This window comes from Rhinolophus sinicus, linkage group LG09 (genome assembly GCF_036562045.2).
Source record: "Rhinolophus sinicus isolate RSC01 linkage group LG09, ASM3656204v1, whole genome shotgun sequence".
Classification (NCBI taxonomy): domain Eukaryota; kingdom Metazoa; phylum Chordata; class Mammalia; order Chiroptera; family Rhinolophidae; genus Rhinolophus; species Rhinolophus sinicus.
In genome coordinates this window covers 108,244,742-108,268,459 of record NC_133758.1, presented here as the reverse complement: position 1 = coordinate 108,268,459, position 23,718 = coordinate 108,244,742, and the positions used below count along the sequence as shown (strand labels likewise).

The 23,718-nt window shown below is 40.6% G+C and overlaps 1 protein-coding gene across 2 annotated transcripts in view; it reads right to left on the bottom strand.

Moving 5' to 3' along the window:
- The window catches only part of NPSR1 (neuropeptide S receptor 1), a 106,233-nt gene that overhangs the window by 9,998 nt on the left and 72,517 nt on the right, over positions 1–23,718 (bottom strand). For both annotated transcript variants that reach the window (XM_019726369.2, XM_074340988.1), the window contains exons 4-6: positions 15,968–16,061; positions 10,873–11,074; positions 2,335–2,411 (exon numbers count right to left, since the gene is read on the bottom strand). In XM_019726369.2, coding sequence (XP_019581928.1) covers positions 2,335–2,411; positions 10,873–11,074; positions 15,968–16,061 — 373 coding nt within the window. The remainder of the gene's footprint in view (positions 1–2,334; positions 2,412–10,872; positions 11,075–15,967; positions 16,062–23,718) is intronic.

Below are 23,718 nucleotides of genomic sequence, written 5' to 3'. Positions count from 1 at the left end.
AGAGAAACATTTCACACTTAAGTCTCTAATTCACCTGGAATTTGTTTTGTCTGTGAATCGAGGTAAAGATCAAATTTCATCTCTTTCCCTATGATCTTCCAACATATACCAAGTTCTCATATATGTGTAGGTCTGTTTTGGGGCTGTTTTACTTTTTATTTGTCTACTGTATTGTGTCAATACCACACCCTATTAATCTCTCTGACTTTGTGATAAACCTTAATATTTAGTACAGTAAACCTCTCCTCTCTCATTCTACGTCTCCAGGAGTGTCTCAGCTATTCTTGGTTCTTGAAATTCTTGTATATATTTTTAAATGGGCTTGTCAAGCTCAATAAAATGTCCCATTTCACTTTTGATTGGGATTGTGGATCAGTTGGGGAGAACTGACATCTTTATGCTGTTGAGTCTTACTGTCCACGAACATGTTGCAAGATTCATTTATGTATGTCGTTATATTTTTTCATGAAGTTCTTTATAGTTTTTGCTAAATGTCGTTGTTTACATTGAGGCTATTTTACCCCCATGTACTGAGGAAGAAAAGTGCTCAGGGCAGTTAATGGGCTTATCTTACATTGATTTAGCTAGAAGTCAACAGGACTCAAATCTTTCCTCATCCAAAGCTTTTTGCTCTACCTCATTCTACCTCATTTAATTTGAAACATGCAATTTGGATATAGTATGAATCACCTCATATCTTCTAAGTCATAATGGCCAGACAGAGTTATCCAGATATGTTACACTTTGTCTAGCTCATGGGTGCCCCTCCCCCAACTCCTGCCCCCATACAATTAATCTTCTATTTTATAGGAACAGATAGATACCCCTGGGCATCAAGAGCATGCTCGTTTACGGAAGACAACAATGCACAAGTTTGGAAACCGCATCTTCTCTACCTCTTGTTCTCCACACTTGTTTGTGGGAGTCTCCCAATCGTTTATTAAATAGTTCTTTTTTTTACCTTCTTTCTGTCAGCCTTTGTGGGGGAGAAACTAGACATATTTGGCAGTGAGAAGAGTGGCTATTAAACTAATGATGACTTGAATTTTGCAGCCTGTGTTTACAAAGAGAGCTTCTGTTCACACTAATCATTGCTGATGTCCCCTTGTTGATGAGCAATAATCCTTGCGTGCTCACACCACTGGAGATTCTATTTACCAGCCAACTCCAGAGCTGCTTGGCTGTAATGACAGCCAGGAAATAAGTGAGTTCCATTTATGAATAAGATACAGAGAGTATACGGGCTTTTGAGAGTACCGTCTGCTGCTCATTCCAGAACAGGGTCACTGATGGTGATATAAGGATATAGACAACTGAAAAATAGGGATAATGGAGCTATAAATTTGTATTAAAGAATGAAAACTCATGGTAGCAATTTCCACGTTTAGGGAGGGATAATGACATACTGTATATCAATGGCAAAACAGATCTCTATGTGGCTGTGTAATATTTCAGAGACTGGAGGACGGGAACCCAAGAGTACAGGACCTAGAAAATCTAGTAACAGGGAGATATGGGAGACACTGGAAAGAGACAGGGGCCCAACCACAGTGGTGAAAGGCTGGTGAGAAAGGGGTGGTGGGAGATACCTTGGGTCGTGGGGTAGCTGATAGAATGTAGACACCTTTTAACACCTCAAATTGCCAGCAACATTTGCTCTGTTCATTTCTGTGAGAGATGAGCTCAAGGAGAATGAGGTAGATTCCATGGCCCATTGGACCAGGAGCAGAGCGACGAGAAAGCTTTAGGCCTCCAAGTCTCAGGACCGGCTGCGTAGGTGGTCTGCACTGAGGTTTACTGAAACAAAACTGGGGAAGGTTATAGCGGTGATCTCAGGCTCAGTCTGGTGGGAGCTGGAGTGTTGGGACAGTGGGGAAAGCATGACCCATGCTTTGATTGGTTTAGGACTGTTCTCTGGAGAGATGGCAGTTTTCTCCGTCTGTGAACTCAAGCCCAACAGAAATGTGTGTCCTCTTGCTGAATGTATGGTGATTTCCTCAGACAGTCCTCTCTTTTCATCCCAGAGTCCTCCAGGGTGCTTCACAGCCAGGCCTGAGACACTGGGGCCACCCCAAAATCCTGGCTCTAGGGCTGCTTGGAGAGACTCTGCTGCTACAGCTTGGCCGGACCCAAAACCCCAGTTTTTAGGGAGGCCAGGTGGAGAAGGCAGAGCCTGCCCGGGACAGCCTTTGGTGGTTCGAGATGCCTGCTGGGCCTGATTTAACAGAGCAGGCACGTTATAGCCAGAGCCCAAGCTGACATTTGCGAGAAGAAAACCTCTGCAGAGGCCAAATTAGCCAAGAGTTAGGTAATGCATGTTGGAAACTTACTTACCTGAGCAGTTGGAAATCACCATCTCACAGCCTTTGCTTTTGATCCAAATGGTTCGGATCACAATGGCATAGATGACACTGGAAAAAAGCAAAGGTAACATTAAAATAGTTGGTGGGTCCCTAGTGTGACACAGAGAGAGGACCACTCCCACTTCCTGAGTGCGAGGAATGGAAGGCGGGGTCCCTCAACCATGCCTGCCCTCTGTATTTGCTGATTATGGAATCACAGCAAATTGACATTGAAAGCCACCAGAAAGATCATTTGGATACAGCTACTTCTTTGTCTAGTGTGGAGGCTAGGACTGATGGAGTTAAATTTCTGTAAGATAACCTCGGTCGTTAGAGGTATAGCTGAGATTAGAATCTAAACACAGGGTTTGGGGTCAGAAAGATTTAGATTTGTGACTGGCTCTACTACTTGCTAGTTGTACGACCTTGACTTTAGACCATCTTTCCTGTGGCCCCAACATTCCTGCCTTCTGTGTTCATGCCTTTGTGTGTCCTCTCCCCATGAGTATGGCGGGAACTGTGGCTTGTTTCTAATCAATGCATTCCCATGAAGGTAATGGGATATTCATGATTCCATCACAGTATAGTGCTTACTGTGTTTCCCCGAAAATAAGACCCAGCTGGACCATCAGCTCTAATGTGTCTTTTGGAGCAAAAATTAATATAAGACCTGGTATTATGTTATATTACCCAGTCTTATTTTACTATAAGATCAGGTCAATATAATATAATATAATATAATATAATATAATATAATATAATATAATAAAATATAAGACTGGGTCTTATATTAATTTTTGCTCCAGAAGATGCATTAGAGCTGATGGTCTGGATAGGTCTTATTTTCTGGCAAACACGGTAATAGGGACCTTGACCAGTTAGTTCTGGGCATTAGGGAAGCTTTCCCAGATGAAAGGAAGTTTCAGCTAGGATCTGAAGGATAAAATGTCTTTTAACTGTTGGGGTGAAGGGATGATCATTGAAGCAAAGGGAAGAGTATGTGCAAAGGTTCAGAAGTAGGAGGGACCACTACACATTCAAAGAGCTTAGAGAAAGCCAGTGGCTGAAACATGTGCATAGGCAGTTTGTGTGGCCTAAGATGAGGATGGAGCGTGAGGTAAGGACCAGAGCATGCAGGGTCTTGTGCACAGAGTTAGAGCTTTTGGACCTTGTTCGGAAACTATGGAAATTCAATGAGGGGCTCTTAGCAGGAAAGTGAAATGGTTGGTCAACACTTTTTTCAAAGATCAGACAGTTTTCAGTGTGTATAACTTGTTTCTATATAGACGTATATGCTGGTATAGGAATTGAACATTCCTGGAAAGGTATACAAGAAATTCTTAGCAGTGCTACTTCTGAGGACAGGATGCGGGGTGAGGTGGGGTGGGAGGAATATTTTTATTTTTCATTTTTACCCTTTTGTATGCTTAACAATTTTCCAAATAATGGCTCTGGCCATCATGTGGAGTAGGGATTTAAAAGGGGTACAAGTAGATAGGGCGCTATTGCACTAGACTGAATGAAAGATGGCAGTATCGTGGGAGCGTAGACCGACTCAATTGTCCTCGAATTTTATTCCATCTTTTTGTGAAATGACTACAGTAGTGCAGCCTGATGGTGGGGAGGAGGGAATGTGCTCCAGAAGCAACTCAAGCTACTTGGTGCAGGAATCCTGAGATGGGAGCAAGGGCTCACGTGCCTCACTTCTCACTCCAGTGCCCACGTAGGGGATGGTCGGAAGGGAAGCAGTCAGTGTTGAGTCCTGCTGTGTGTCAGTCCCTCTGTGAAGTGCTTTACATCTGGTCTCATTCATTTCATTGGTTAACACGGTGATGGGCACCAGATGCTAAATGCTTACTACATATTGATTGTGGTTTTTGTGTCCTACACATTCTTATTTTATAACTGCATGTGTGAACAACGGAAATTAGAGTGTATTGTCCCCGTTTTATGGATGACAACGCGGAGGTCCCATGACTAGGAAGTGTCAGAGGCCAGATTCAAATCAAGGTCTGCTGGCCACCAAAGCTCTGATGTAATGTTGCGATGAAAACAGTGTCGATTTGCTCACCATAACATTAACTAGGAACTGTGCTAAGCCCTTTATGGAAATTACCTCATTTAATCTCTCAGACAACTTTATATGGTTGGTGCTAGTATTATTCTCATTCTCAAGATGTGAAAGCTTCAGTGACTTGTGTGAGTTTACACAGCTAGAGAATGGCAGAGCTGGACCATAGCCTACCTGGGTCCTCTGACTGAAAAGTCTTGTTAACCAGCTTGTCTCTCAGAAAGGGGGGTGTACAGGCTCCTTTGGGGGCGTGTATTTGAGCTACATATGCTATATATGGTTCTAGTTACTCCCTGAATGCTTTCTTTGATCTCTAGACCAGGTTAGCATCCCCTGCCAGGGGTCCCACTGAACTATCTATTTACCTTACCATCATACTCATAACACTGTGTTATACCTGCTCCCCTAATTGGCTGCCTTCTCTGTTAGACAAGACAGTTTTTGAACCCAGACATCATGTATGTCCTGTCATTTCTGTATCCCCCTTGGCTGGTGCAGTGTCTGGCAGAGGGTGGGTGTCTTACAGGTATTTCTAGAAATAATGAGTGAGTGGAAATAGGCATAAAGAGTCAGGGCTCACAAGCATATCTGTGTGTAGCTGGGCTCAGGGAGATATGAAGGCAGAACAAACTTTTGGGGGAAAATGTAGGAACAGCTTGATACTTAAGAGCTAAGAAAAACTTAAAGTCCTGATACATATAGTCCATTGGCACCAGGTTTGATAGGCTCCCAGGAGAGAGAAAGTCAAAGGGATGGCCTGAGTAACTCAGTTGGTACCACTGAATTAACTGAGATTTCTTAAATGTCTCTGAACAGGAGCTCATTATGATGGCTTCAGAGTTCAGATCTGATGTTTAGCATCAGCAAGTCTGGACCATTGGGTATCAGTCAGAGTGCTTTTTGTAGCTAGTTGCAGAAAACTCCCAAATCAAATTGGCCTAAGCAATTAGAATACTTCTTATCTCTCGTATTTCCAGCCTCAAAGGGTCAAAGCTGAACTTCAGCAACTTGGGTCCTTTCCATCCCTTTCTTTTTTCTTTTCGGTGTAGATGTCTTTCTAAGTCAGGCTGTAGCAATTCCAGGTGTCAATCCAGAGACAGCCACGTCCGGAAAAAGAGGAGAAGCCGTCCTCTCCTGGACTTGTTTTCTAAGAATGGAGAAATCTTTTCCAAAAGCTCTTCAGAAGACACTCCCTCAAGTTGCATTGGCTGGAATTGGATCATATGGTCATTCCTGAGCCATTCACCTGTCTGGGGGAGGGGTTGCCATGAGTGACTTAGGGTGGAATGGATACTGGAAATCCAATCACAGACCTCTACCGTAACCTAACAAAGCAGTGAAAATGGCTTGTTTAAAAGACGTAACTCTTGCCACTCCTCAAATGACAGTATACAGGATGTCACTTCCCTCCTTGATATGACAGGTGACCCTCCTTCGTCTTGGACCTCATGCCCCTGGGGCCCTTTTACCTGCCATGGCCTTTTACTCCACAGAGCTCAGCACGGGGCTTTCCTACAGTCTGATCCTCATTCTCCAAGCAAAATAAATGGATATATATATATATATATATATGTATGTATATATAATATAACACGAATCAGTGCTCAATGACAAATGTGCTTTTTTTTCACTATTTCTTGGCAGTTGTTGGCCATGGATATTTTATGCCTCTCCCTTTACCTCACAGAGATAAAAATGATAAGAGAATCAGAAATCCATTAAGTAGCAAGAAAATAACCGCAGCTAAAGTAATGCAATTACACCAGAGCTAATAAGCTCCCCGGCAACAGTTAGACAGTTACAAGTGAATTTTGGAACAACAGGACTTGTGTTGACCCAGAAAAACAATGTATTGTTTTTATTGTCAGTCATTATGCTTTCAAGTCCTGAGAGCCTGATTTAACTGGTGACAGAACAGCTAACTCTTGATTCCTACACAGCTCTCTCATGAGTTTGCCTCAGACAATAGAACTCCTTCCATCCTGTCTCCTTCCCTCCCTGTCTGCCTTTCTTCTTCGCTCCCATCTTTTTTTTTCTCACTTCTTTCTTTCCCTCCACATATATTGATGGAGGATCTACCATATGCCAGAAATTTCCACATCAGGGGGGTGCATGAGAGAGACAGAGTGATGTGACACCTCTGTCTTGTGACTGGGGCAGTGGATAGTGGATCAGTGAGGCTGGCATTGTCTGTTCCGTGCAACATGTGTAGGTGTCTATTGCGGGGTGGATTTGGAATCCAGAACTTAAGAGACAACAGTTCCTGTCCTCAAGAGATGCAGCCACACAGGCTTCCTGTGCACAAGCCGGCGATGACACCACCACAAGCCTCCACGGTGACACGGACAGCTAAGGGTGACGGTTGGGAAGGGAGCACCTGGAGCATTCCTTGGTGTAGGATTGGCAGGGACAGCTCCACGTGGCCTGGGCGTGTGAAAGGAGACATGAAGCATGTGGAGCAGTTTGCTGGAAGCAGGACACCTGAGTTTGGAGGAGGCGCAGCACACGGGACGATGTGTGCAAACGCACCACGGTGGCCCGAGTGGGGCGTCCTGGAAGCAACAAAGCTTCGCTCTCGTTGGAATGGGGGGGGGGGGGGCAAGGGGAGAGTGTCAGCAGCTTCCCCTGGAATAGCCAGGAATCTTTGAAAAAGACAAGTGACCTAGCCTATAGTAAATGTATACAAAGCTACAGTAATTAAAACAGTGTGGTATTAGGGGCAGAAAAGCCACTAATTTAGGTTTTTGAGTCCTCTCTCCTTTTCTTAATTATGTCACTCCCTAGTAACTGAAAATAAAATAAAACCATGTTCAAAATGAGGAAGCAAATGATAAACTGGTGAAATATTTGAAAAGTACAAAAAAAAGTTTACTGCATAAGGAATATCTCTAGAAATAGAGAATAGAGAAAATGAAAACATAGTAAATGGAACAAAAGTTCAGAAACAAAGAGTATTTATAATATAAATATGAATATGATAGAACTGCCATTTTGTACCATAGAGATACAATAGATTATTTAGTAAGTGGTGTTTTGGATAAATGATCTAACATTAAAAAAACAAATTTAACTTAGATCTCTAATTCACACCTAACACCAAAAGTAAATGAAACTGAGACAATTGGCAAATCAAATCAAATGTATTTTTGAGTGATATTTTTAATGTCCTCCCAACACTGAAATTATTTTCAAATAATTAATGTAATAAATCATAAAAAATTTAAATCAAAGTATAGATAAGTATGTGGAAGGGACAATTTCCTAAGAAAGACGTGAAGTAATAAAATGTAAAGAGGAGCATGACTAGACGTGAATACTAAAATGTAAAACGTCTATATGTTATCCAAGAGCCACATACATTTCATTCATATTTTCACATGTATTTCTAGAAAGTTTTGCAAAGTGCTTTCCTATGATTCTTTTAACTTTTAAAAAACTAGTTATTTGACTTTCTCATTTCTAATTATAGGTATTCACTCTTTGTTTTCTTTTCTTAATTATGTCAGTCATATTAAATGAAAGCAAAATAAAACCATATTCCACGTGAAAAGGCAAATGACAAACTAGGGAAATGTAGTCAACATATAAAAACAGGAAAAGTCTATTATATAAAGAATATCTCTAGAGAATAGGGAAAATAAAATAGAGAAAAATGGGTAAAAGAATATAAATAGGTAGTTTATTTAAAAAGCAAAAATGATAAACATATAAAATGTGTTCAGCCTCCCTTGTAATGAAAGAAATGCAAATTAAAACAACAATGACATATTTTGCTTATGAATTTGGTAAAATATATATATATATGTATATATGTATGTATACATATATGATATATGAGAGACAATACAGCCTGAGGCATAGGTAATAAAGTGAGTGGCCACCTTATTTGAGTTGTTTCTTTTGTTGACTTTAGCTTGAAAATAAGAGTTTAACCTTATCTAAAAGAGCCACAGATGATAGAATGCTCAGAGTCCAAAGTATGGTAAAGGAAAATAAGCCAGCAAGCAAGAAAAGAAAGGAAGCAAGCAAGAAAGAAGTATTGAACTTGAGCTCTGAGAGACTTGGAACTGTAGCAATGTATCCCAGGAATTAGCTGGAAAATTCTCTATGGGCCTGGTCTTATTGCAAGAAGGGAGGAGAAGCTGAAAGAGGTCAACAAAAGAAACAACACAACAAGGTGCCATGTCCTCCAGACAGAAGCTCTTTCTGCAACAGGAGGAGTCTGACCACAGAAGAGTGAAGACCCTGACTGAGCAGGTAGGAAATGCTTCAGAGAAGTTCAAGGACCGAGGGAGGTCACTGACTATTCTTGGTTCTGCCTCAGTGGGAAGCAAGGAGCAGGATTTAAGGAGGCCTTGGTTTGATGAGGGCTGAATGAAACCCACTTTTGTAATCATCCCCTTTAATCATCAAATTATACTTTGCTTTTTCCGAGGACAGTACAAAAATGCACAAGGTGGGCTGTAGACGAGTTTGAGGAGAAGTCCTGGTGGGAAGAAGCAGCTCAAATTAATGGGGGGAATTTCAGACAGTGAAAGACCCGCCTGACAGATGGGGCCAGCAGCATATTGTGAGCAGGGCGGCCTGCTGAGCAAGGGTTTTGACTGATTTCAGGAGCTGATAGGAAATCAATCAGGAGAGAAGCCAGGACATGCAACTGCCACTGAAATTGATGAGTCAGTTGCCTGTGACGGCCTGAGCCGCTTCCTTCCAAATATTTTCTTAATGGCTGAGACTAGCCTCTGTCCTCTTTTACCTACCCCTTCTAACGTTGCTATGACTTACCTTTGACTGGTTGTCTAAATAACCTTCATCTTTCCTTCAAGATTCCTCCCAAACTTAACTTGGTGGAGAGGGGGACAGTAAGTTGAAATAAAATATAGATGTTGATTTGTCGATTCAGCAGGGACGACTGGACAATCTCCAGTCTCAGAGAGGCTGCTGGGCTGGCTATGAGACCACTGTGCCCCGCCCAGCTCACTCTCTGATGGGGAGCAAGTCATTTCGCTTCCTTTAGACCTAAGTCTGTTCTTGTAAAAAATTCAGCGGCTGAACTATGTGATGGATAACATTTCTCCAGCTTTAGCATATTCTGAGACTAAAGATGAACAAAGAGCAAGAACAAGTGATTCCCGTAATGTCAGAAAACCCTTGAAAAATACCTAACCACTTACTGATCAAAGAAATGCATATTGAAACAGTGAGAGACTTTTTTAAACCTCTATGTTTGGCAAAGATTTAATACAGAAATGGCGCCACCTTCATTGGGTGGGGAAAAGAAAAAGCAGAGCTTGTGTTTGTTAGTGGCAGGGCAGTTTATGAATATCCATCAAAGTCTTAAAATGTACGTCAACTTTGATCTAGCAATTCTATTCCAATGAGCTCTGAGGAAATAATCAGACTCATGAGTCATTTTCGGTACAAGGATTTTTTTCACAAAATTATTTATACCATCTAAAACCAAAGGCTGATCTTTCTTTGCCCAGGACAAATTATGTGACACATCCTGGCAGGCTTGGGGACACTCACAGCGTCAGCATGGCCCACACACACAGGATACATGCTAGGTACCTCCCGCAATCCCCCATCTTGTCCACCCATGCAGAGCCACGCTTCCAGAGGAACCCTGCCATGTGACCAGGTGAGGCCAGCTGGTTGTGGTCTCTGCTGAAAGGCCCACCATTGGCTGCAGGACACAGGGAACGTCCTATGGCTTGGTTACTAACACCCTTCATTGTTGAGGCTCACCCCACCCAGAAAGAGCTTATTTTCAGCTTCTCTCCCACTGGCACAGCCTTTCTGTCCTTCCCTGTCACCACAATCACTCTGGCCTCTGGGCAACAGGAAACCTGCTTTATCTCCCCGTTCCCCTTCTCCTATCTGAATCCTTCCATGGTGGCTTCCAATAAGTGTTCTCTGCCATTACCTGATTTCACTGTACACACACTAGCATATTTATAGCCTTATTGTGGTTTTGTTGTTTTGTTTCAAGGAGGTCTGTCTTTTCAATTATAATATAAGATCTCTGAAATGGGTACTATGTCTTATATTTGAAAGCCTGCATGACATAGGAGAAAGAACAGGGTATGGGATCAGAAAAACCTGGGTTCAAATCCTGTGTGATGTTGGGTAAGTTACTTAACCTCTCTGAGCTTGAGTTTTATCATTCATAAAATGGGGACAGCAGTAGTTATTTCCTAGGATTGTAGTGTGGTTACTGGGATAATTGTTAGTCACTTAGTACCATGCCTCTCCTATACTCCACACTTGGAAATTGTGACTTCCCTGCTCCTTACTTTACTTTGGAGGAGGTGAGCTTAGCACAAGCTTTAACTAAAATCGTGTGGCCTGGCCAGTTTCCCAAGAACACGAGGAACAGTAAGTGAGCTGCCGGGGAGGAGAGCCGCGGTGGGCAAACCAGGAAAGCTTCTGTGTGAGCCTGGCCTGCTGGCCTCTTACCTGATGATCGTCAGAGGGATGAAGTACACCAGAAAGGCCACAATGGTCATGTACGGGGTCCAGTAGGAGTCATCAGGCCACAGGGCCCAGCACTGCACTTCACCGTTGGACAGTTTCCTTTTCCCAAATATGATCAGGGTGGGAATGGAGAACAGGAAAGAGAGACCCCAGGCAGTCACGATGAGGACCTTGGCTTGCTTTTCTGCTCCAAGAAAAGAGAGGGTTGGCAGGGCTTCCAGAAACATTCTTTGGGAGCACGCTTGGAGTGTAACGCAGAAAAGGCTCATTGTGTGAGGGGAACTCTGGACCTCTCCAAGCCTCAGTTTCCTCATTTATAAAATGGGGATAGTAGGACCAGCATCTAGCGCTGATGCAGGGATGAAAGAGACCATCCTTGCCCAGAAGCTGGCCTACTGCCTGGCGGAAGGTCCATGCTCCCCAATTTCTACTTCCCTTCTCCTTCTCTGATTAACCCACTTGACTTAAAATGTTGATGCATCCATTCTTAGAGTCTTGGAGAGACCAGTTTGTTCCATATACATTCGATAGGTTGCCATGCAAATGAGTGTCTCTGGTTACCTTCCTGATCCTCCAGGCAGGGATGGGACTCTTGGTCAGTCTAGCATCCTTCCATGTGCCATAGGGGCACCACCCGGAAATAGCCAGTTAAAATTTTGATGATGTATTCATATATAATATATAAATTACATATATAAAAATGCGATCATAATGCATATGCTTTCCAAGCAGTAAGAGCCTTTCTTGAAATATAATTTTATCTGGAGCTCAGAGCAGGAAGCCCAGGCAGGTCAAGGTGAAGGTACATGACAGCCAGAACCTTCCAGCCCCGTCCTGGAGTAGCTCCACAGAATGAGCCCTCCGGGCACCAGTGTGTGAAGTGCGGTTTGAAAAGCACTGGTAAAGTAACGTTTTTCCAGGGTTACACTCAACTCCAATTTTATCAATTGCTTAGTATTAAGTATTTAAATAGTTTCCAATTATTTTTTATTGTAAATAATTTATATGTATCTCTTTGCACTGTTCTAATGACTTCCTTAGGATGACAGAAACAGAAGCGTTTGGCAAAAACTGCTAAATTTCCCCCAAAGGGTCTATAATTTATGGTTCCCACCGCAAGTTTACAGAAGTTCCCATTTCTTTACACTCTCCCAACACAGAGGATTCTTTCTTTTAATATTGTTATCAAGCTGGGAAGAGTTTCTCTCCAACCATTAAATTTTGCAGTTCGTCGATTAGTAGTCAAAAGAGTTCCTTGTTTCTTAATTTTTTCATGTTATTTGTCCACTTTTCAAAAGGATATGCTCTTATTTCTTTGCCAGATTTCTTTATAACAAGGTATCATCCCCTTGCCTGTACTATACAAATATTTTCTATTTGTCAAGTTGCTTTTTAAGTATGTTTCTAATGTTTATTATTTGTATAACAAATTACAATTTTTTGATATATGAAAAACTATCTCTCTTTTCCTTATTGTCTGTGCCTTTGCTGTTATTCCTAGAAAGATCTTTCACCAAAATTATAAAACTTTTACCCATGCCCGGTCCTTTCATGTTGAAGATTTGACTTTTCAATCCAACTGGAATTTACGTCGTAATTAGCTATGACAGATAGTGATCTAATGTGTTAAAAAAAAATGGTTAGACAGCTATTGGAACACCCTGTGTTGACTAATTTACATAGGCTTTACATAGGTTATTCTAATACCAGTATCCTTTTATTTAAATTATCAAAGTATCATATTATGTTTTAATATCTAGCACTGTATATCTCTTTATTATTAGTAAATGTTTCCCTAATTATTTTTGCATTTATTTTTCCTAAAGAGTCTTAAAATTGTCCATGTCTCTGGACTTGCTGGCTAAGGAAGGTACCACTTTAATAAAAAGCAGTAAGAAGTCAGTAATATGTGGCCTCCCCTTCTCGTCTCTTTCCTTTGGGATAGTTGCCATTGCCTTGTGTCTGCTCAGCCACATGTGGGTCCACCTGCTCCATTCAGCGCGGAAATGCTGTGCTGCTCTGTGGGGACGGTCTTCTCCTGCCTTCTCTTAGCTCAGTCACACACAGCCCTAACCCTGCCCCTCACAGCTACCCTTAAATCAGACGAGTGTAGCACCAAACTGACTCTAGTGTCGATCTCCCTGCACCATCTCATGCCCTGTTCTGACCTATTACCTCACCCTCTAACTATGAGGATCTTTGCAACTCCCTACAAGGCCAAGCAGCTTTCCTAGTGGGCTTGGCATCCTTGTTAAATCGGCTCCCTGTGCGCTGGGAATGCCCTTCAAGTTTCTGGTATCTGGATGGCTTCTTTCCTTGGCTTCCATCCCAGCAGCAGGTCTCCCCCTATTATTTGTATGTTTCCTCCCAGACGTCAACTGGGGTTGGGCAGAGGAAGGAAAAACGGCTAATGTCTGTTTTCGTGCTTGCATCTTTCCCTGAAGCTATTGGAAAGGATTATTTTCCAAGTGCCCTACATGGAGCCTCTATTAATTTTGTGGTGAGGAAATAAATTACTTTACAACTTTAAAAGAACAGTAAAATATTCACCGCTGCCTTTCCTGTAATTTAGACACTGTTCAGAATATTGTACAATGTCTTCCAGAACTTGTGATATTTGCACTGAGCTCAACAGTCAATTTTTTTTTTAAAACCTAATTAATATGGCAAGACGGGTAACTAACCACGTTTCCTTCTTGGCTCCAAATCCTCCCCCTCCAGCAAGTATCTTGAGGCACTCCTCACGTGTTTTCTCATACTTACTTCCCCTTCACTCCTATTGCTTCACCTTAAAATACTCTGGTGTAAGTGTCTTTTTCTAAGACACTTCCAGTCCTTCCTGGAACCCGCTGGGTATAAATAAATAGATGGATAAATTAGTGCATTGCACCTTTGCATGCATACTTGTATATCATAAAACGTCTCTCGCATTTCCCCTCATTCCTTCCTCCACCTCCTTCTCCATCATAATCACTAGGGCATGACAGTGCCCAGAAAGCTTGGTGCTGGCCGTACACCTTCACTTATACACACACACACACACACACACACACACACACACGAAAAGCCTACAAATTCTATTTTTAAATTCCCTGTAATTGCATACAACACATCAATATGTTTCTGATATAAAAACTCCCTTCCTGCTGTAAAACCCTGTGGTTACTACGGCTAATCCAACTCCCGACCCTGGAAGTGAGGATAGGCTGGTGTGCATCCTTGCAGGTAATTGTGTTTTATTCTGGGACCTCCCTTTTTCTTGCATTTTCTCTCCTCTGCCCTTTTCTTTCTCTCTTTCTCTGTAGGCAAAATCTAGCATTGCTTGGAGTTTTTTTTTTCTTGACATTAATGTTACCATATTGCATGGATTATTATGTCTGTTGTTTTTATCACTGCAAATGAGACGCAGATATTTTGATGTCAAGCATATTACGGTCCATAGCTCTCCCATGTCCTTACTGGGAGAAGCCGGGTATGCCGTTGTCAAGGGTGACTGAGCTGGACCCAGACTGAGTTCAAATCCTGCCCCTGAACTTACCAGCTGTGTGACCTTGAGCAAGTTACTCTTACTTTCTCGATTGTAATTGCCCAGACTGGAAGATGCACATAATAAGAGAACCTACCTCACAGAGCTGTTGTGAGAATTAAAGTTTTAACATATGTAAAGAACTTCGAATCATGAATGGTACACAGTCTGCAATCACTAAACCCAAGCCAGCGAAATTTCTCCAAAGGATAGCTAACCAGTCCTCCAAGGGACACCAAGGTTAGCACTGACTTGCTGCTCTGCTGAACAAGCAACGCTACAATACACAGCACATGTACCTGCCCACATGTGGGCGTTTCTGTAGAGAAGGTACCAAGAAGTAGAATTTCTATGTCAAAGGGCTGCACATTTTATATTTTAATTAGATATTGTTAACTTGCTATTCAAATGATCTGTGCCAACATTATTTGATGTACTGAATAGTATCTGAAGACATTAATTCTACTTTTAAATTTTGTTTCTTTAGGAGTAAATTCTGTAGAATGGTATTTTAAATGTATTATCTATTTCCCACAGTTTGGCTTTTGTCATATTTGTTATTATATCTGATTGCACTTTATAGTCAAGATTTTGTATTAGGTTCTTCATTTTATAAGTTTTAACAGGCTGCTTGGGACAGTGTAGTACGGGTCCCCAGACGCTGGGTTCTTACTTGCTTTCAGGGGTCATGGAGGAGAGTGGGCTGTGCCCATGGCAGAGTAATGGACAACGAGTCCTGTGACTATGTCCCACCGTCCCTTCAGGGCATCATTGCTTCTCAGGACGCCATTGTGCCTCTTCAAATCCATCATCTCCACTACTTGGAGGCAGAGACCTCCATCCCTTGGGGAGAAGGGAGGACAGCAGGCAGGGAGACATGCTGTGATGAGCCCTCCTCACTGTGCTCCTGGAATCACCCTGCCAGTTACCTGGGGTCCTTCTGGTCGTGGGCATTTGCACGATCTATTCAGGAAGTGCGCTTAACCCTCCTCCCACGTCGCTGCAGCGTCACCTTTGGCTATTGTGGGCTATGTGGTTTCAGCCTTCCCTCTGACCTATCTGCTTCCTTCTTTCAGGATTCTTCACTATCTCTGGATCAAGGAGAGGTGTCCTTGTTTTCAGTATGATTATCAGGTAAGAATATCTTTCCAATTAGGTCTGTGGTTTGGGGGTAAAAATGGCAAGGTACTTTTTTCTGGAAAATGAGCTGGTTGAAGTGCGAGTGTTCATTTCTTTGGACTAGTATGTGTGTCAACAGTGCTGTGAAGGAAAAATCTGGAAGCATTAGCATCAAGGTGAACGGTCAGCAAACCACCTTCCCTAGTTAGAGGCTCCTGACCATCCATGGCAACCATCAATATTTTCCCAGGTACCCAAGCGTTTTTTTTTTTTTACATTGTTTTGGACGTCAGACCCATGAAATGGAGGAAGTAGAGGGGGAGAGGATAGGGGGAAGAATAAAACCATTATTATGAGTGTAACAGTGAAAACAATCCCACCCTCCCCCAAGGATGGTCCTTTATGAAATAACACTTGGTTGAGCCAGCTCACCTCCTTGCAGGAACTTCATGGGGTAGACGATGGCGTGGTATCTATCTATGCTGAGGGACACCAGGACGTAAGTAGAAGCGTAGAGCAGCACAACCTGGACACAGAAATGAGAGGAGGTGTGTGACTTCAAGAGGCGAAGGATGGCACATCATGGAAAGAGCAACATTTTGTGCTGTTTAGAAACCTGAGCACTGAACCACGGGAGGGCTGAGGTTTGGGTTGGGGAGAGGAATGACTGACTCCCTGTTCTAGGAAGCAGTTTGCTGTTCTTGGTGCTGAAGTTTGCGTTGCTAGTGACCATTGAGAATGCTTCTAGCTCTCACTTGCTCACTCATTCACTGGACTTCTTGGAGACTCCACATTTCAGGATCAGTACCTCTTTCGACATTTGCATGGTACATTTGTGATTGACTTTTAAAGGTAAACTAATTTTCTCTGCCACAATTGACATTCCAGAATAATTAGAAGCAAACGTTCATTTGTGTTTTTATCAGTATGAGATGCTGAGAGATGATGATAGAAGGGATTTGGTTTCAGGGAGCCCATGTGCTGGCTTGAATCATTTATCATCCTCTGAGCTGACATTGTCAGAGCGCCCCTTCCTCGTGCATTTCTCTAGCAGAGCTGTTATCTAGGGTAGGTCCTTGGCACTGCTCTTCTTCCTTCCCACTTTTTCTTTTATTAACCTTACCATGCCCTTTAATTATCTGGTGTGCAGTGTTATTTGCATACTTTGCAGAGAAGGAAATTAGTATATAAGAAGTTAATACCTCTTATGTAAAGAGGATACTCAAAAAGTAATTAAATGAAATATCTGAGAGAATGATCAAAGTGGAAATTTTTCAGCTAATGTTGAGCCTCATTTATACTGAGTTCAATCATATCTCTACTTCATAAGCTTTGCATCAAATCCATAGCTTGTAGGAGAGAAACATAAGAGGGTGAGGGTCTGAATTTCTTCTAAAATGAAATGGAAATAACATGACTGACGATAGCCTTTGTCTGAATCTATACCTTTTTTTCTCTTTCCCTGGCTCAGACAAATAACAATCAACTACATTGTTGTTCTTTATTATTTTTATTTCTGTAACACAACCACAAATGCATCCCAGCACTAACATTATGGAAGGTGCCACAGAGAAGGGTTCTGAGGGCTGAACGGAGATTGAAAGCTCCGTAAGGAATATAAGAAGAATTCTTGTCTTGCTAAAAAGGTGATATATGGACAGAAATAAAAATGATGGCCCAATTTAACCCCCCCAAATCAGACAACTGTCTCCATAGAGAAAACTGGGGTTTCTACATGTGATTCATGAATTGTTAAGGCTGCTCACACAGTTGAGTAGGTAGCATCGGAGAGGAATGGGCAAGACAACTCCCAAGGGCAAAACCCTGTGGGGTGGAATGTCATGGTGGGAAGCCCATTAGAACCTTGGCTGCCTGCAGCTGTGTTGAATGAGGTGGCTGACGCAAGTTCAGAATCTGGAGCAGGAAGAAAGTTCCCAATAAAGTGTGCCTGGAGAAGCAGGCAATAACAGAAAGAGCTTGACTTTGGGACCCAGCCAAAAACAGTATTTAATTTCAGGGGTCTTTACACATCTGGGCAGGGTAAAAAATCTTAGAGGTTACATAAAAGAAATGCATCTCACATTGTCATGCTTTTCTCCATGAGAATGAATGCCAGAAAACAATATAAAAACGTGTTCAGAATTTTGAAAGAAAAATTATGGTCCAAAAATTTTGTGAATATCATTTCTGTGCCAAGGCACAGACTAATTTTCTTAGATATATATAAGAAGGAATAAAATATAACATCACATAATCTTCATGAAAAATCTTCCTGGAGGAAATATTTCTGCTCATTGAGGATTGTTTCAAAATTAAGAACTCAAGAAGAGGGAATGGGATTGAATAGTAGCAGCTATGGTAAGCAATTCATCATAAAAATACGAAATGTTTACAAAATGATTATGAATATAGTTATGAAACATTTCAGGAAAAAAATTGGGGGAGTTGAGTGAGAGGAGAGAGTAGAAGGAAAGAAATCATGTTAAATTCCTACCTAGACATTTTAGATCTCTCTTGTTTTTTACTTTGATAGAGATATTAATTTAAAATTAAAGATAAGCTATAATAACATGGAATAAAAATGGAGAAAAAATAGCTTATTAATTTCCTATGGCTACTGTAACAAATTACCACAAACTTTGTGGCTAAACCGACATAAATTTATTCTGTCATATTTCTAAAGACCAGAAGTCCAAAATCAGTAATACAGGGTCAAAATCAAGGTGTTAGCAGGACCACTCTCCCTCTAGAGACTCTAGAAGAGAATCGGTAACCTGCCCCTTTCAGCTTCAGGTGGCCGCCAATATTCCCTCATTTGTGGCCACACCAATCCCATCTCTGAGTTTGTGATGACAATGCCTCTTCTGTCTGTGTCGAATCTCCCTCTGCCTTTCTTTTGTAAGGAAGGATACATCTGAGCCCACCAGGATAATGCAGAATAATCTCCCTATTCCAAGAGCCTTTACTTCATCACGTGTGCAAGTCCTTTTTTGGGACTGTACAAGGTAACATACATAGGTTTCAGAGGTTAGGATTTAGATATTGTTTGGGGGCCATTTCTCAGCCGACCACAATTAATAACCAAGTATAAAGGAAAAAACAGGTACACAGGAAAAAATAACACAGAAGCAATGAAATGAGGCGACTGAAATAACACCAAACACTATTTGTCACAATAAATATGAGTGGCTTAAGCTCCTTCACTGAAACAAAGACGATTTGCAAAACATGAAACTTATGCAATTCACATATTTAAAACAAGCAATAAATAAAAGCTGAAATGAGTATCATGTTGTTTTGTTTTTAATACCACTTGGAAATTGAAACACCCTCATAATTAACTTGAGTCAAGAAGGAAATCAAAGTACAATTATAGTCAATTCATAAATGTCAACAATGAAAATTCTACACATCAACAACATATGGGGTACCACTTGGAGAACAGATGGCAGTTTGAGGACATATGTTTGAATTCGCACTACCCCAACCCTCAATTCTGACAAAAATGACCTAGGAAATATGAAACTGAAGAAAATTTTTGCAGAGAAGTCAGACTTAAATGGAGGACAGTTAGATAAATTTTATGTTTTTTTAAAAAATGCCAGGTTGGATTCATTTAAAGGAGGATTCTTGAACTAACTTAAAGAAATTAATGTACTTTTTTTAAAGAACAATTTTAGATTTACGGAAAAAAAACTTGAGGAGGAAGTACAGAGAGTCCCATATTGTCCCCCCATCCCCCCACACTCTCCCTTATTATTAACACTCTACATCAGTGTGGTCCATTTGTTAAAATGATGACTCAATATTGATACATTGTTAATAACTAAAGTCCATGGTTTATATGAAGGTTCACTTTTTGTGTTGTACAGTTTCATCGGATGTGACAAATGCATAATGTCATGTACCCACCATTAATTACAGTATCATACAAAAGTTTCACTGCCCTAAAAATCCCCTGTGCTTTACTTAGTCAATCTCTCTAAATCACTGGCAACCACTGATCGATTTTACTCTCTCCGTAGTTTTGCCTTTTCCAGAATGTTGTACAGTTGTAATCACAGTACGCAGCCTTTTCAGACTGACTTCTTTCACTTAGCAATGTGCATTTAAGATTCTTCCATGACTTTTCACGTCTTGATCACTCATTTTGTATTATTCCACTATGGGGATATACAATAGTTTATCTGCTATGTCTTTTTTGTGGCTTGGTAGCTCATTTTGTTTTGTCACGGAATAATATTTCATCACGTGGATGTAGCAAAGTTTATCCATTCAGCTTTTGAGGATCATCTTGTTTCCAGGTTTCGGTAATCATGAATAAAAATGCTGTAAAGATTCTTGTGCAGGTTTTTGTGTGGACATAAGTTGTCAGCTCAATTGAGTAAATACCTAGGAGCACAAGTGCTAGAGTGAGAGTATCTTTAATTTTTATACAAAACTGCCAAACTGTCTTCCAAAGTGGCTGTCCCATAGAATTTCCACAAGGGATGAATCAGAATTCCTGTTGTTACACATTCCGACCAGCATTTTATATCGTCGTTTTATTTGTTTGTTTGGTTGGTTGGTTGTTTTTTTGGCCATGCTTATAGGTATGTAGTGGTGTCTTGTTGTTTTAATGTGCAATTCCCTAATGTTATGCAATATTGAGCTTCTTTCCGTACATTTGCCATCTGTATATCTTCTTTAGTGAAGTGCGTGTTCAGATTGTTTTCTCATTTTTAGGTGGGTTGTTTGTTTTCTTATTGTTGAGTCTTGAGTTCCTTGTATATTTTGGGTACAAATCCTTTATCAATACTGTGTTTTGCAAACGTTTGCTTCGTCTGTGTCTTACCTTCTCATTCTCTTCCAGTGTCTTTCACAGAGAAGTTTACATTTTTCATGAAATCCAACTTCTCAATTTTTTTTCTTTCATGGATTATGCTTTCAGTGTTGTATCCGAAATGTCACTGAGAAACCCAAACTGTATATTTTCTCTTATGTTATCTTCTAGTAGTTTCATAGTATTGTACATTTCATTCAGGTCTATGATCCATAGTGAGTTAGTTTTTGTGAAAGGTGTACAATCAGTGAGGAGAATTTTTTTTCCCTGTGTAGATGTTCAATGACTCCACCAGCATTTCTTGAATAGGCTATCCCATTCTTTCTCCATTGAATGCCTTTGTTCCTCTGTCAAACATCATTAGACTGTATTGGTGTGCATCTGTTTCTGGACTCTCTATTCTGTTTCATTGATCTATTTGTTGAGTCTCTTGCCAATTTCATGCTGTCCTGATTCCTGCAGCTGTATAGTAAGTCTTGAAATCAGATAGTGTCAGTCTTCTAACCGCCTTCTCCTTCTCCCCCCTCCTCCTCCTGCTTTTTAGTCTCCTTTTTCTTCAGTATTGTGTTGGCTATTTTGTGTCTTTTGCCTGTCCACATGAACTTTAGAGTTTGTCTCTATCTATAAAATAACTTGGTGGGATTGTGATGGAGATTGCATTGGATTTGTAAATCACATTGGACAGAACTGACATCTTAACAACAGTGAGTCTTTGTTATGACTCATGGAATATCTGTGAACATAAAATATCTATCCATTTATTTGAATATTCTTTGATTTCTTTTGTCAGAGCCTTGTAGTATTTTTCATTTTTATCTTATACATATTTTGTCAGATTTATACATTAGTGTTTCATATTTTTGGAGCTCACATAAAGGGTATTGTGCTTTTAATTTTAAATTCAGATTGTTCATTGCTGGTATATGAAAAAACAATTGACTTTTGTATACTAACCTGGTATTCTGCAACCTTGCTATTTTCACTTAATAGTCCTAGAGTGTATTTTGTTTTTTTGTTTTGGGCTCTTCTTTTGGATTGTTTACACAGACAACCTTGTTGTATGTGAACAGTTATTTTTGTTTTGTCTTTTCCAATCTGTATACCTTTAATTTCCTTTTCTTGTCCTGTTGAATTAGTTGGGACTGTCAGTGCAATGCTGAATAGGAGTGGTGAGAGGGGGTATCCTTGCCTTGTTCCCAGTCTTAGGAGGAAAGCTGGTGGTTTCTCACCATTAAGAATGAGGTTCTTGGTAGGTTTTTTTTCTGTTGTTATTCTTTAACAAGTTGAGGAAGTTTCACCCTATGCATAGTTTGCTGAGGGTTATTTTTTTTAAAGCATAAATGGGCGTTGAATTTTGTAAAACGCTGTACTGTGTCAATTGATATGATCGTATACATTTTCTTCTTTACTTTTTTGATGTGATGGATTACATTAATTGATTTTTTAACACATCTTATCATCCCACAGTTCTTGACTATTTCATTCCATTTTATTTTATTTATTGTTTATTGGGGACTATTGGGGAACAGTGTGCTTCTCAGGGCCCATCAGCTCCAAGTTGCTGTCCTTTAATCTAGCTGTGGTGGGCGCAGCCCAGCTCCAAGTCCAGTCATCATTTTCAATCTTAGTTGCAGGAAGCACAGCCCACCATCCCATGTGGAAATCGAACCGGCAACGCTGCCGTGGAGAGCTCGCTCTCTAACCAACTGAGCCATCTGGCTGCCCCTCCATTTTTGAATAGATATTGTTTTTTAGACAGGTTTTATGTTCACAGCACAACTGAGTGGGAAGTACAGACACTTCCCATAAGTCCACAGCCCTCACAAAGCACAGCTTCTCTCATCATCGAAAGCCCACACAGGAGTGGTACATTTGGTACAATCAACGAACAAATGCCTGGAACCAATATGTCTTCCAGTCATTGCAGAGGGGCTCTGTGTGAATGCTGAGGCATGGTTTTGACACTCAGCCGGACAACTGAAGACCGACTGCTTCACTTCCTGCTTGCACAAAGGTCAGCCAAGGTAAGAGCTTAGGGCTTTCTGTTCCTCCCTAAACATGGCCCGGTCCTGGGCATGCTCTCAGCCTTCCAGATTCTCAGGACTTCATCAGAGATTTTCAAACCTCTATGAATATTTCATTACCCAGCATATATATATATATATATATATATATATATATATATATATATATATTATTTTAATTAAACTTATTGGGGTGACAATAGTTAGTAAAATTACATAGGTTTCAAGCATACTATTCTATGACACATCGTCTACATGCTGTGTTTCCCCGAAAATAACACCTAGCTGGACAATCAGCTCTACTGTATCTTTTGGAGCAAAAATTAATATAAGACCCGGTCTTATTTTACTATAGTATAAGACCGGGTCTATAATATAATATAATATAATATAATATAATATAATATAATATAATATATAATATAATAAATATAATATAATATAATATAATATAATATAATATAATATAATATAATATAATATAATATAATATAATATAATATAATATACTGAGTCTAATGTTCATATTTGCTCCAAAAGACGCATTAGAGCTGATTGTACGGCTAGGTCTTATTTTCAGGGAAACACGGTATCACATTGTGTGCTCACCACCCAGAATCAGTTCTCCTTCCATCACCACATATTTGAACCCCCTTACCCTCTTTTACCATCCCCCCTCCCCCCTTACCCCAGCTTATATTTTTAAGCTTCAGGTTAGTCTAGTGTTTTCCCCAACAGTTATCTAATACCTCAGGCACATGTGAAGTGAATCAATTGCCTTTAATTGTTTTTCACAAATGCCTTCAGGGAAAAGGCTTTTCACAGTGGGTGAGTTCTCAATCAAGTAAAATACAGGCAACCTTGCAAGTGGGGTCTTCCAGAGAACCACCGGACATGTCAAATAATGATAATTTCCTAGGAATGAGGCTTTTAAAAGAGCTCTGGTCCTCTTCTGCTCTCTCTAGTGGCTGCCAGACTATTTGTTTTCATTGTAAATGTGAGCTGTTAATTTTCAAAGACACCACAAATCTGGAGACTGGAGGATGAGACTAGTACAAGTTAAAACACCACAAATATCATTTTTCTTACTGAAATTCAGCAATTTTATTTGAATAAATGCTTCTTGAATTATTGAAAACCTTCATTAATTTCCAGAGTGGTTAAAAATTTGATTCTGACAATTTTTAATGGTTTTCTTGTTGCCTCCTCTTGTTGGAGGAGAGAATGATCAGTTTCTTATTCCGCCATTTTTATTGTGTCACCAAAATATATTTTGCATATAGTGTTACCTTGATATTCATTGTAAATACTGTTAGAAGGCATATTACTGACAGGAA